The sequence below is a fragment of the Dipodomys ordii genome, unplaced genomic scaffold, assembly GCF_000151885.1.
Source record: "Dipodomys ordii isolate 6190 unplaced genomic scaffold, Dord_2.0 Scaffold3, whole genome shotgun sequence".
In the NCBI taxonomy this organism is placed as follows: Eukaryota; Metazoa; Chordata; class Mammalia; order Rodentia; family Heteromyidae; genus Dipodomys; species Dipodomys ordii.
In genome coordinates this window covers 36,004,456-36,019,446 of record NW_012267219.1, presented here as the reverse complement: position 1 = coordinate 36,019,446, position 14,991 = coordinate 36,004,456, and the positions used below count along the sequence as shown (strand labels likewise).

At 44.8% G+C, this 14,991-nt stretch overlaps 1 protein-coding gene across 3 annotated transcripts in view; it reads left to right on the top strand.

Moving 5' to 3' along the window:
* Positions 1-1,800: 1,800 nt before the first annotated feature.
* Appl2 (adaptor protein, phosphotyrosine interaction, PH domain and leucine zipper containing 2) overlaps positions 1,801-14,991 on the top strand; it is a 41,842-nt gene continuing 28,651 nt past the window's right edge. For all 3 annotated transcript variants that reach the window (XM_013022692.1, XM_013022684.1, XM_013022676.1), the window contains exons 1-2: positions 1,801-1,948; positions 9,161-9,259. In XM_013022692.1, coding sequence (XP_012878146.1) covers positions 1,895-1,948; positions 9,161-9,259 — 153 coding nt within the window. In that variant the 5' untranslated portion in view covers positions 1,801-1,894. The remainder of the gene's footprint in view (positions 1,949-9,160; positions 9,260-14,991) is intronic.

Sequence of the window (14,991 nt, the reverse complement as noted above, 5' to 3'; positions counted from 1 at the left end):
TTGGTTACTTACTTTATTTAGTTCTCGGCCCAAATGTTAGCCACTTCAAAAAGTCCTTTCTAATTACCTCATTTCCTACAATCCTCGATTTCTTTGCCCACTGTTATTATCTGATTATCAAATTGTATTTCTTCATTATCATCTCCCCTATTCAAATACATGCTCCGTTAGGACAGGGGCTCCCATTTGTTTCATCCTCTGCTTCTAGAGAAGAGGTCAGCACATAGTAAGAACTAAAAGGTGAGTGGATAGCTGGAAAAGTCATAGCACTGTGGCATGAAGTGAAATGAGAGTTATGAAAGCACCTTTAAAACTCCAGAGGACTAATTTTGTGCAAATTACAACAACAAACATTACATTGTAACACACACTTACCAAGCATCTGCTTAGGGGTTAGATTATGTATGAGGCACCATAATTGTGAAAATAAGTTAAATTCCTGTTCACACTAGCTGTAAAACTGAATAAGAAATTAAATATTCTGAAATTACTTAGCTAAATGCTACTGAAACACACCCAGGAAGAGGAAGCTGTATTTGCCGGGAGGGGACATTAGCAAATGGAGGTTACACACATGTGTGTGCACGTACACATACACAAATAGGACTGGAAGGTTGTAGTTGACTTTTCCTGAAGAGAAGCAAAGGAAAGAATCTCAGTGCATGTACTCCAATGTGAGCATACTAGGCATCTTCTCAAAACAGGTGCCTTCTTGATTTCTGCCTTTCTCTTACATCTTTTTCCTTTCTTTTCTTTTTGTGGTTGTATTAAGGTTTGAACTCAGAGCCTTGTACTTACATGCTGTGAGCCTAAAGAGAATGAGGCTAGATGGAAAGCATAGAGTAGTTCAAGACATAAAACAGGACAACTTTGCTTTTCACTTTTGGAGGTATTTGCAACACAGATTTTCTTAGTATACCTAAAGTAGTTTTAACAGAATGAAGAATTTCTACAGTATCCTATTCTTCTTGCTGATTTTGGTGAAATCAGGTGAAAAAATCTTGTTGATTCCTAAAAAAGAAACTTCCAAGATTATTTCTTCTTCTTCTTCCTTCTTCTTCTTCTATCATCATCATCATCATCAAATGTCCCAGTTCCCCTTCCCTTTCTTCTCTCTCTAGCTTTCACTGCATGAAGCAAATCACTTCATTCTCCAGGGTCCAAGCTCTCATCTTTAAATCACAACACTGAGCTAGATTATCTTTTCTAATTATGAAAACTGTATTATGAAATTCTCTAAAATGCCCAAACACAAGAAACCAGGAAGATAAAACCTAATTACATGGCCCAAATCAAATAACTGTAGTTTCTAAATGGCCGCGTCTGAATGTCACCGGTGATTCATAGTTACCTGGTGGTGGTGGTTTCTTTTCTCTAGACTTAGAGGCCCTGGGATTTATTAAGCAAAACTGTTGACAAGAGTAGGGCTGCCCTCACGTTTTAAAAAAAAGGAGCCAGAGAGAGTCACAGCACCAAACTCTCTGCCTTCCTCTTTCCCGTGACCCAGAGAGGATAAAATCTTCATCTTCCCATCTTCTCAGGCCCTAGAAGCCTGGAACAGCGACACAGGCCCAGTGGGGCCAGGGTGGCCTTAGAGGCGGAACCCTTGGGGTCTGGCCCGGGGAAGGGGGGGGGGGCAGAGGTCGGAAACGTGGCAGCCACACTTCCGGTGTCCGGCCGGGCATCCGCCACACTTCCTGTTGATCCTGTTCGGCCGGGGGCCGGGCTGAGGGGAGGGGCTGCGGGAGGGCGGGCGCACGGTGGGGGGGGGGGGGGCGGTGGCACCCGAGCACCCGGAGTCTCCCGAGCACCCCGAGGCCTGAGCATCCCCGGCTGTGACAGCTCCGGCCCGCGTCCCCGCCGTCGCCCGCCCTCGGCCCCGCCGCCTCGCGCCATGCCCGCCGTGGACAAGCTCCTGCTGGAGGAGGCCTTGCAGGACAGCCCCCAGGTACCCCCGGGCCGCGGGTGGGGAGAGGGGCCCGCGGGCTCTGCACCGACCCCCGGGGGCGGCCCGGGCTCCCCAAGTTCCCCCTGGTCCCGTGTCCCATCCCAGCCGGAGTTCCCGCGTCACCCCCTCCGCCCAGCTCGGCTGCTGCGAGCTGTCGCCGTCCCTTGTCAGCTGGGTCATTTTTGTTTAAAAAGTAATCATCTCCATCCCTGTGCCCTCATTCTCGGTCCTCTGTAAAGCACGGGTGTCGTGGTCCCGGTCTCACAGGGTGGGGAGGAGAACGAAAGGAGCAGGCTTTGGCCAACAAAGTCTACTTTAATTTCTGTTACTACTTTCTACAGTGGGTGATGTGAGGAGACCCGGTGGATTTAGGGTCCAGAATAGAAGTTGAGAACCTACCCCCCCCCTTTCCCCTTTCCCCTTTCCGCAGTCTCAGGCCCCCTTTTGCCTTCGTTTTCCGTTTGTGAAGAGAAAATTCCAACATTTGCCCAAAGCATTTATGGTTTGTCTTGGGGGGGGGGAGGGGGGATAGGGAGGGTGGGGCGGGATTCATTTGCACTCTGGAGATGTCAAACAATCAAATCCTTTGAGCCTGGGGGTGAAAACTGTTGTGTAAATAGAGCGAAAGAGTGCAGAGTGGCTTAACTTAGTTCCAGTTCATCATTTCCCCCAGGGAACTTGTGTTCTCTTTCCTCCAACACTTCCTCCCCTCTCCCCCAGTTTCTGTTTAAGTTGCTATCTTTATTCCCTAGGGTCTCAACTCTTGATACATTAGAGTATGATTAAGCTGGTCTTCTCTCACAGTTTCCCCTCTTTTTGGAGGTCCCTTTTCCTTTCCTCGATTTGAATTGTACATCCCAGAGCAATCTTTCATGGACTTACTTCGATCCATTCTGCTTCTCTTCCTTTCTAAAAAGTCAAAAGGGCTGTTTAGACCTTTTGCTCTTGTGTGTGTGTGTGTATTTATTTGTATGTGCATGCACGCGTATGTGCACGTGATTCTCTTTATGTAGTCAAGGAAGAAACAAAGTGAGCTGCGATTTTTATTTTGTGGCCTCCACCAGGACAACTTTTCAAAGGCCTCTTTATACAGCTCTAGACTTGGGGTGTTTTAATTAGGCCAAAGCCAGTGGCAGAAAGCTAGTCATCATCCTCACACCTGTTGTGTGGGATCCAAGCATAATATGAAATATGTTCCCATCATGGTGACCAAGAGTTTCTATCTGCTTGGGAGCTGGAGGTACAGAGGCAAAAGGATACACATTCCTTTCTTAAAGCTCGTGATGTGTAAGCCAGTTGAGAGAAGTACTAGTTTTCTGTATTGTTCTCACTGATAGAACATGTTCTGAAGTTTTAAGGCCTCACAGAAATGAATAGACAGTGTTCAGCATTTGCTCAGTGAAGAGGGAGGAGTAAGGAGACGTAGATTGCAATTCTGGCTCTAACACTGTCATGTGATTTGGGCAAGTCACTTAATCCTCATCCTGTGAGGCTCAGTTTTCTCCTCTGTAGAACCTCTAGAGAAAACAAAAGGATATGGAGCAGATCTTCAGGGTACCATGGAAACTTAAAATTCTGTCACGTTTATGTGGTTTGTCATTTTGAACTTCTGTGAGGGAAAAGACATTTGGAGGCATCTCTATTCCTATTTAATGACTCTTTGAATGTAATGTATTTGTCACTGCTGTTGAGACTTGGCTTTCTCCTGGGGGGGGGGGGAGGTTCTCTCTAAGGTTGTATAGAATGGGAACTAGCTTTAAGAAGGTCTTTAATATCCTCAGAGCATATTTAGTACTCTTTTGTATGTGGTTTGTGCCTGATGCTTGCATCAAAAGGAATCTCATCTGTTTAATGTGAAAGAATCAAAACAGTTGCAAATGCCCAGATTGTGGCACTGTATAGTCTTTCAAAGTAGGTCCTCTGTAAAATGGCCAAGGTGCAGAGAAGTTAGATAACCTAGCCAGGACTGTACAATAAAATGACAAGCAAGATTGAAACTCAAGAAGCATTCATATAAGAGGGATATTGCTTAAGTCAGCCCAGTAACCTAGCACCTGACCTTTCTGTCATTAGTAAATGAAAATATTGTTTTACCAGAAGGAAAAGATCCTAAGAAACCAACCTCTGTTTGTTTTCTCTAGATGTTTTTTTGTAGAAGAGCTATATATAAGAACTGCTTAAGTAAACTGGTAATTACTTGAACAGAATTAAATGAACACAAAAGCTTTTGTATTTGAACTTAAGTGACCTCAGAAGCACTGAGATAGAAGTTGACCTTGGACACATCTATTCATTTTCTCTTTTTTTAGTGTGTAGTGCTCTGTGTATGCATACACATGTATTCTTTCTGCTTTCCTCTGACACAGGAGAGGCAGAGTGTTTGTGGGGGGTGAAGAGATTTGCCCTGTTTCTGTTTGTGAGTCTCTGCATCTGATCATCCCCTGCTAACTGCTGGAATTGTGACCACAAATAAGATAATCCTGCTTGCCCACACTGGCTCACAGTCTGTCCCAGGACAGATAAGTAAGGCAACTGTTCAGTACAGTGTGAGGACTACTGAGACAGATAGGACACAAACACAGCTTTGAATCCATCAGTGCATCTTCGCCAGGGGCTTGTTCACTTATCATGTAATTAGTACACTTTTGAGAAGACCAGCACTGTTGCTTGCTCTTCGGGTGTTTTTTCTTTTTTCTTTTGTTCTTTTCACAGTTAATGTAAGTAAAATAGAAATTAAAGACTTGATTCAGAGATTATGCTTTTAGGGCCCACCTGAGAACAAACATCCTTCTGCAAAACAGGCCTTTTTTTTTGCTTTGTTTTTTACAAGCAAGATGCCTGAAAACATAATCAAGGTAAATTTGTGTGGCTTTATTGTGGAGAACTTTAGTCCTGAAACTCTTTGTTTATAGCCAAGTTTTCCTTTCAGTTGAGTTAGTTTCTGCTAAGACATTTCACTCTCTCCATCAAATTTCAAGGCCACTGTTTTTAACCTTAAAAATTTAAGAAAACAATCAGTGCTCTCTGACAATTGGACTATTGCACAATTGCATGCTATCAAGAATATGTAGGACTGTTTGGGTACCGCCTAGTTTGTTTATAGTAAGGTAAAAGCAGGACAGGGAGCAGTTATATCCATAGAATGCTGGATTCTGTTTCTTTGGCTGCAAGTGATCCTGACAGGAGAGGGTAGTAGCAGAGAGTAGTAGGGAAAGGATGGAATTTTGACCCTAAAGGTGTCCTTATTACCTTTGGTGAGTTGTTCACCTTCTCTGAGTTTTGTATTTGGACATGTGTAAGAATGAGTGTAAAACCAGCTACTGAACTGAGTTGTTCTGAAGAACAAAGAGTATATGTAGTGTCTCCAGCTCTGCATGCCTTACCAACTCCATAAATGATTGCTATTATCTTTGTGTCTTTCTAGCCTTTTTGTGGAATTTTTAGTATTGGTGTGGTCTCATAATATTCCTATTGAGGAAGCCTGGAATTTTCCTGACAGTTCTAATAGCATCATAATCCTATGTCCAAAGTATTAAAAAATGTACACATGTGCACATTTGTGCTGTGGTTCCCTGGGAGTTGTAGGTAAGAGGATGACTGTGGGATGACCATAGAAAATCCAACTCCACTCAGCCCATCCTGAGCATGCACCACAGAGCATGCCTGCTGTCAAGACCCGCCCTGCCAGGGACCAGGCAGCCCCTCCGTTGGACCTGGGTTTATATCCTAGCCCTGCTGCTTCCAATCAGGGAGGCAGAACAAGCGTCTTAACTTGGATAAGCCTCAGTTTTGTCACCTGTAAAATGCGGTTAATCAAACCAAGGTATCTGTATATAAAGTTGTTGAAATAGGTGGGATGACAAACATGTAGTTCCTAGCACAGTGTCTGGCCCAGGGGAGGTACAGATGAAGGAGTAGTTTATCTCCTTATCAACTCTGTGCAAGACATTTATATAGACCCTCTCTTTTCAGTTTACCTGTCACTTTCCATTCTGTTTTTTAAAATAATTTTTCTATTCAGATAAGTGATTACATAAATTTCACAAATTTCACAGTATTGTAGGATGGTGATACTTAAAGTCACAAACACATTTTAACCTTCACAAGGCTCCATTCTGTTTTATTCCTAAGAGTACTGAAAGCCATAAGTAGGATTCAGCTGGATAGACATCAGTATTTTTCAAAAACAAAGTCACACAGTCCAGTTATTTCACTCCAAAGCATATTAGTTATAAAGAAAAATGTCAGAATGATAAGAAACAACAAGATCCTATGGCACTGGACATCAGGACTACAGGAAGGTTCTCAGCTGGTAGATGAATCATTCTCAGCCCTAGTGTTAAAGTGGGATGGCATAGGTAATCACTCAGTGCCCCACCTAGGATACAGTCAGAGTTCCCTATCTACCAGCACCCCACCCCATCACTATGCAAGGAACTCTACATACACTCATTATCTCATTAGCTCTGTAAATTAGTGTCAGAGACTGATGTGGATGCGGGACTGACCTGATCCCTGGAGATTCTGCCCTGCAGAGTATAGAGTCACTTCTCTTCACTGTTGATGCTGGGTTCCCAGCTCTGCATTTCAGCAGAGGCTGGCTTAGCCCAGCAGCTCAGGCAGCACCACTGAATGCCTATGGAAGGACAGGCCACCCGGTCTGTGTTCAGAGAACATCTTTAGCAATAGTTTGTTTTGCCACATTAAAAAAAATACTTTAAAAGCAAAGGTTTTAACCTACTGGTTGCCATCCATTAGGGGGTTATGAAATCCAGGGCATTACAACCACAATTTTTCTTTATAAGTAGACTAGAATAGAAAATAAATATCAAGTGTGTAAGTATCCTGTTGACCTTTGTTCAGGTCCTGGCGTAAAACATATGTCTGACTGTGGATTTTAACTTTACAAGGTTTGGAGACCTAACACAGGATGAGCTCTGTGAGGTTTTGCTTAGAACTATTTAAAAGATTATTTTTGGGGGGCTGGGAAGGTGGCTCAGTGGTAGAGCGCTTGCCTTGCCTGCATGAGGCCCTGGGTTCAATTCCTCAGCACCACATAAGCAAAAAGAAAAAAGCCGGAAGTGGCGCTGTGGCTCAAGTGGTAGAGCTGAGGGACAGCGCCCAGGCCCCACGACCGGACCCCCCCCAAAAAAAAAGATTATTTTTAAGTTTCCTTATTCATTGTCTTGGGATTCTGGTTGCTGAGTTAGTACTGAAGAGAATCCATAGATTTGGAGTGTGTACTCTTAGCTCAGAAGACCCAGCAAAGCAGGAGAAGCACATACTGCGGTGAAGAGCCTCAGAGGGTATGGAGCAAAGGCAGAGGTAGAGCAAGGTAGGAGGGTCATGATCCCAGTGCCCTAAACTCCTGCTGTAGATTACAGGGTAAGGGGTGCTTTGAGCCTAGGTATGTGGGTGCAGCAGCAGCTCAGACCCTGGGGGAAGAGAAGTGGCATGGCAGAGACTGGTCCCTGGTTGGGTCAGCATTATGGTAGCCCAAGCCCTAACAGGGCACAGCAGCCAAGGAAGTCCCAAGATCAGCAGGACACAATGGCAATGCTGGCCTGTTTTCTAACCTTTGCTTAGCTATGTTAGATTAGAAAACAACGGAGTCAAAATTCATTTGCTGGGACTTCATAAGCCTTAATGAATCGTTCTTTGAAAAGCCCTCTGGTGTAACCTCAGTAAAGGCATCTCTGTAACTTGTCCTCTCTTCTTTGTCTGATGGGCAGTTGAGCTGCTTGCTACTGCAGATATTGAATTTAAAATCCTTACTGTACCAAACACATTCATGAAAGTCTGATGAGCGGATGCATCTGCTCTGATGACTGATCCTTATTCATACACCGTCTAGTATACAAATGTCTTTAGCGTCTACTATGCCTGGTACTGTGCACACAAATGACAGGAAATGCCTTCCAGCAAATGCCACTACCCAGCTACTCCCAGAGCACCCCAGGCGCTCATCTTCTGAGAGAAGTGAGCTGCCATTCTGTTTGCTGTTTGAGTTTTGTGCCTGAAACTTTCAACAATGGGTCTGGGTAGAGGGACATGAAATTCCTAGCCATGACTTTGAAAGTTGGTTGAATAAAATAAAACAAAAAAAAACCCCAAACCACAGAAATTGATGATGGTGTGTTAAGAGGAAAAAATGGCACTCTGCAGTCAGCCACGAATGCAGAAAACCAGGTATCTGGTCCCTGTGGGGTGACTGTGTGCCAGCACTGACTGAGTGTCCACACCTAGGGCACATACAGGCTTGGCCTCAGTTCTTTTTGTGTGCTTGAAAGGAGCAAACAGCTGTCTTTTCAAATACGATTTTATTAGATTGACTTTACTGGTGCAGAGTAGAGGCTGAATTCATGTCAGATGATAACTCTTCAAACATGCCTGGCAAGAGATCTATCACTGAACCATATCCCAGCTCCAGTGTTAATTTTAAAACATGGAGGCTCATGCCTGTAATCCTCGCTACTTAGGAAGCTGAGATTTGAGGACTAGAGTTCGAAGCCAGCTGGGTCAGAAAAGTTCATGAAACTTTTATCTCTAATAAAATACTCAGAAAAAGCCAGAAGTGGTGCTGTGGCTCAAGTGGTAGAGTGCTAGCCTTGAGCACGAAGAGGCTCAGGGACAGTGCTCAGACTCTTGAGTTCAAGCCCCAGGACTGACAAACAAACAATAAAGTAATAAAACTTGGCTTTTCACCTCAGTGACCAGTGGCTCACACTTATAATCCTAGTTACTCAGAAGGCTGAGATCTGAGGATTACAGTTCAAAACCAGTCCAGGCAGGAAAGCCCAGGAAACTCTTATCTCTAATTTAGCACCAGAAAAGCTGGAAGTAGAGCTGTGGCTCAAGTGATAGAGTGCCAGCCTTGAGCAAAAAAGCCTAGAAACAGTGCCCAGACATTGAGTTCAAACCCCAGGAAATACTTTCCCCTCCTCCCCCAATAAAACCCCCTTGGCTTTTCTTCTGTGGCCCTGAGCCATCGTGTAGAGCTAAGTCCCCTCACTGGAGTGGAGCGTGTTGGAAAAGAGTTTCTCAGTTACAGCTCCAGCAACTGCTGTACCCTGGTATCATCCTTGAAAGAATGAAGCTGACAAATCACTGGGCCCCTTTCCTTCCTGTTCCAGCTTGTGCAGTGTGGGTGCTTTCTGTCGTCTGTGACTTCAGCACCTAGCTCTAGGCCTGACCTTGCCCTGTTTCCTGCAGGCTCGCTCCTTGCTCAGTGTGTTCGAGGAGGATGCTGGCACCCTCACGGATTACACCAACCAGCTGCTGCAGGCCATGCAGCGTGTCTATGGAGCACAGGTACGCCACTGCTTTCAAGGTCAGGGAAATCAGAGTCAAAAGAACCACACTTAAACATTTGAACTAAAATCAGAATTGCTTTCCTCACTTCTCTTTACCTCCAAAACTAAATACAGACTGTTTTCATTGTTTGAGAAAGAGAGCTGCTCTCCTGTAACAAGAACCTGTAGAGGGACCCCATAACTGCTTGTATTTATTCATCTTTAATCCAACTCTAGAGTGAAACGTCAGCATCTCCTCTTCCCACTGTGAACCAGTGGCTTTAGTATCTCAAGACGTCCTCTTTGTCTTTTTCAGAAATGAGCAGTCTTGGGTGTCAGTGTGGGAGCGTGTAGACGTTCTTTCAAGGGCTTCTTGTGACAGGACTTGAGTCACAGTTCTGGAGATAGGGTGACTGCTTTGTTTTGAGGAACAAATATCTCTAGCTTGCAAACCATAGAAAATAAATTGCTGAGTTGCACAAGCAAATATTTTTAAATCTAGAAGTGCAATGTCTGTCACTTTCCAAGGGCAGATTTTAGTTACTTGAAAATAAATTATACATAAAAACATGATGGCAATGGATAGTTTTCACTGTTGACTCCTTGCCAACTTAAAGCTGTTTCTATAAATGTTTCTTTTTCTCATTAATTTCTGAAGCTTTAAGTGTCACATAGTATTACATAGCTCTTCAGAGTCACATGTGGTCATGATTGTATAGCTCTCTGTACTGATTGGTCACTGTCTTGTCCGTCAGCCATTGGTCCATAGCAGAAGCCTCAGTGCTTGCTATTCGGGAACTTAGAGTTGGTTAAGAGACCAAGATGATTACCAGTGAGTGCTGGATGTGCTGGGGGAGGAGAGGCACCTCTCCCAGGGAGTTGTGTGGCTCTGTTAGGTAGTTTCCTATCACTGTGGCAAAAGACCTGGCAACTTACAAACAAAAATGACTTATATTGGCTCATCATTTCAGGTTTCAGTCCATGGTTGCTTAGCCCTGTTGTTTTTGGCTTGTGGTACATTATGATGGTGGGGAGTGGTCCAGGAAAGCAGTCACATTCTGGTGGCTCTGAAACAGAGCCAGGAAGTGGGGAGGGGAAGGAGGAGGGAGGAGAGGGGTTGCACACAGGGGGCACACGTGAGAGAGAGAGCACCAGAGTCCCCCAATCCATGTCAAAGACCCACATTCAATGTCCTAACTTTCTTCTACTAGGCCCAGCCTTGCAAAAGTTTTACCACCTACCAGTAGGCTGAGGACCAAGTCTTTTAGCATGTGGGATTTTGATGGACATTTCAAATCTAAAACACTGCAGCTGGACATCCAAAAATTGCGATAGTTGAGGTGCTTGAACTTTGCATAGCTTCCAGACAGTTTCAGGGATTTCGCATAGTGGTTGTATTTAAATTCCCCATCTGCTCTGTGAGTTGGGTCCCTTCATTTTATAGTTCAGGAGACTTGAGGATTTTGATGATGAGTAACGTGCCCAAATCTACCAATTAATGCATGGAAGAACAAGTGTGGCTGAAGCCACGGCTCAGACTTTTCACTTCTACTCCTGGGCTTAGGGACTTGAACTAGAGAAAGGACGGAGGTGAGAGGAATTGGGGTGGTAGAGTGATGGTGGATTGGATGTGAAGGGATCAGGTGGGTGAAGGATGAATCTGGAGCAATGGAGAAAGATGGTTAAGGGGAAGAGGTGCCCTGAGGTAGGAGAAATGTTCTGTAACATAGGAGGAAATCTAGTGATGACAGCAGCTGTGTTCCCCCAAACACAAAAATGGCAGATGTCTGAAATGATAAACCTGCCACTTACCTCCATCTGATATTATAAATTTGTACTGGAATGTCTTGATGGTCCCCCATAAAGGTGTACCATTACTATGTGGCAATTAAAGATGAAAACATGAGCCAGGTGGTGGTGGCTCACACCTGTAGTCCTAGCTACTCAGGAGGCTAAGATCTGAGAATTGTGGTTTGCAGCTAGCCAGGTCAGGAAGGTTGGATGAATCTTTTATCTCCAGTTAACCACTCAAAACCCAGAACTGGTGCTATGGTTCAAAGGTTCTCAAGGTACTAGCCTTGAGAAAAGAACTGGGTAACAGCGCCCAGGCCCTAACTTCATGCCCCACAACTGCAAATAAATAAATAAAATTGAAAATATGTTTTCAAAAGAAAGAGTGATAGCCATGCCTTTGACTTGAACAACAGGATGGATAGATGAAGGAACACAGGAAGAGGAGGACGGCATGTGTGTGCACATGAAGTGGGCATGTGACATATGGATGTGTGTATTTGGGGAGGGGGCCCTATATCATTCTCTCTCTTCTTCCCCATCCCCTCTCTCTACCTCTACCTCTATCTCTTCTACTCTCTCTTATTCCCTCTCTCTCTTCTCCCTCTCTCACTTCTTGGCAATATTGGGGATTGAACTTGGGGCCTTGTACCTACTAGGCCACTTGAGCCATTCCCCTCATCCTTCTGTTTTTAAGTTTTTAAAGTAAGGTTTTATGCTTTTGCCCAGGCCAGACTCAGACTGCTGTCCTTCTCTGGCTTCCGGTAGATGGGATTGCAGGAGTGAGCCACCAGACTTGGCCATAATTCTCTCTTAGTACTAGTTTTGATGTGTCTATGGGTCACCAAAGTGAACCCAAGAATGTAGGGCTGAGATGTAAATAAATGTGGCAGTATGCTAACTACTTTTAACAAGAATCCTATGCTCATTTCTGATTTTTCTTGTGGACTTATTTTGGTATTCAGAATTTAGAACAATATTGCTTTGTCAGTTTTAAATTTGAAGCTCTGATTGTTTAGATAGTATGTTTTTGTTTTTTTTCCCTAAATATTCCAAATTTGAGAAAATCTACATGATTTACTGTAATCATATGTGAATTTGCTTGCTAATCAATACTTTAAAACTTTGGATTCTATGATTAAAGGAGGTTTTTTTTTTTGCTTTTGTTTTCTGTGGTGTTCCTGGGGCTTGAACTCGAGAGCCTGGCCACTTAGCTTTTTTTGCTCAAGGCTCGTTTTCTATCACTTGAACCATAGTTCTACTTCAGCTTTTCCGTGACTCATTGGTGATAAAAGTCTCACAGACTTTCCTGCCCTAGCTGCCTTGAACCACGATCCTCAGATCTTAGACTCCTAAGCAGTTAGGGTTACAGGTCTTCATCACCAACAGCCAGCATAAAGGAATATTTTTAAAGCTTAAAAGCTGAAGACTTTAAAAGCGTCTGATGTTCCCAAGAGTCTGGCTTTTCCATGTGTGTCAGAGCCATTGACTTAGAGAGTTGACACCCTCTTTTTTTCCAAGCCAGAAAACTGTGTTTTGCCAAAATTAAGTAGGCCTTGCATTCCAAGAGGCTGGAACCCAGCTTTTAATTCACAGCACATGATTGTCACGTGGGTTCTTCTCTGGCCAGAAACCGTCCCATGGTTTCCTGCAGCATAGGCTGTGGAAATGTGTGGTTGGTGCTGTATAATCGGTGACAGCCAGTGACCAGCTGCATCCAGACTGGCAGCCACAGGACCAGTGTTAAGTTTAATAAGTCTATTTGCAAGCTTAGCCTACTATATTTTGTTTTGTTTTTTTAAAAAAACGTCCTGAAGCCGGGCGCTGGTGGCTCACGCCTGTAATCCTAGCTACTCAGGAGGCTGAGATCTGAGGATCATGGTTCTAAGCCAGGCGGGCAGGAGAGACTGTGAGACTCCTATCTCCAATAACCACCAGAAAACTGGAAGTGGCACTGTAGCTCAAGTGGTAGAGAGCTCGCCTTGAGCTGAAGAGCTGAGGGACAGTGCCCAGGCCCAGAGTTCAAACCCCACGACTGACCAAAAAAAAAAAAAATCCTTTTTGATCAGTTTGTTACCATATATATTTATTAAAGAGAGTAATATTTCTTGTTTTCACTCAAGTTTCTTTTCTCCCAAGTTGTATTTTCTTGGTCTTATGTCATGTTATTCCTTAACTACTTCATACTTAGACATACAGAGGTGGATTATAGAGTTTCATAATTTTACTTCTATAAGACACACACAAGTGTGATCTGCATACCTGTAATACCAGCACTTAGGGGGCTGATGCAGGAAGATTAGAGTTTAAGGACAGTCTGGCCTCAAACACAGTGCAGACTCTGTCTGCGTTTCGTAAGGCATCATTTTTCATTATTATGTTTTAAAAACCAGGTTTATGCTGCTGCTAACGGTTGAGTGAGGACTATGTGGTGATTCTGCTAGTTCATTGTGGAAGTCCTTCTACTCTTAATGTAAGAAAGAGGAAACAAGAGGAAAACTGGAGAGTGTCTTCTGGCTTCTGAGGCTGACTTCCAATCTGACAGAGCGTCTCTACCAGCATTCTTGGCCTCCTTCCTTCTTCCTTCCTGGCTAGAATGACCTTCCCCTGTGTGCCTGATGCCCTGTGTGCTTTGGGGTCAGAAGCACTTGGTTTCACAAGGGGCTTCCTGGTCCCTTTGTGGACTCTGAACTCCAGGAAGACGATCATCCCTTTCCCAGTGTTCAGCTCATACCTGGCCCCTTCTGTACTGACAAGAAGGGGCAGACTGAGGACCAAGTATGGGGCCTCTCTACCTACAACTGGCTGGAGAATGTTTCTTCTGGCTCCTCCACCCTCCATCCTGAATTGGGTGTTCTTCTTGGGGAACAGGTGTGGCACCTTTGGGGCTGTATCTAGTTTGGGCTCAGCCCCTGCCTTTTTGGGACACTACTGGGGACCAAACTCAGCACCTTGCACTTCTAGGCAGACATTCCACCACTTGAGCCACAAGCTCTTCTTTTATAACTCATTCAGCTGCCCATAGTCTGCTTACAAGCCTCCCCCGCCCCTTACCTTTCATCTCCTCCCCACCACAGCCATGCAGGACTTTTCTGCCACACAGATCTGCTCTGCTCATCCTCTTGCCTGCTTCTCACTGCCTCAGTGCTTCCAGGACCGAGTTCAAGGCCTTGACAACCCCCTCACAAGATGCAGCTTCTATCTATTCTTGCCACCCTATGCATCCTTTCTTCTGTCTCGGGGCCTCTGAGTGCCGTCTTGGAGCCCAGTGCTGTGGTGTATACCATGATGAAGGTGACTTTCATTACTTCAGGTTTAGGCCACATTTCTGGCCACACGCACTTGATACAGCAGATGGCTACACCGTCACTTTGAATCCCAATGGACTTCCTCTGACCTATTTCCAGCCTATCCATTCATAGCAGCTGTGGTCAGTGCTGCCTGCCCAGAGGCCCGCAGAGGCGGTTTAAGGTGGCTGTAGCGGGCAGTCAGTAAGCCCTTGGGTCATGCTAACGTAAACATCCACTTGCCAGCAGCTCACGTTTTATCACTAGCAGCCACTGTTTTCTGTTTTGGCAACAGCCGGGGAAGGCCCTCTTTAACTTAGGAGATGCTGTCAGCAAGCTCTGGCTCAGCTTGCCTTGCGGTTTTGTTGTTGTTGTTGTTGGTGGTGATGGTGGTGGTGATGGTGATAGTGGTGGTGGTGTGTGTGTTGCTGGCGAGGGAGCTTAGGGCCTTGCACAAGCTACCTTCAACTCCAAACGCTGAGCTTCTGTTTTTCAAGAGTTCATAGAAAGCAGCTGAGTGCAGGTGGTGGCCCAAGAGCTGTCCCCAGGGTGTTATGGAGCCGGAAGTATGGCCCAGTGGTAGAAGACCTGGTTCACACGTTCCAGCTCCACACCAAGAAATGCCTGTTACACTTGCAGGTCCACTTAGAGACTGAGTGTTAGTCCACCTCTT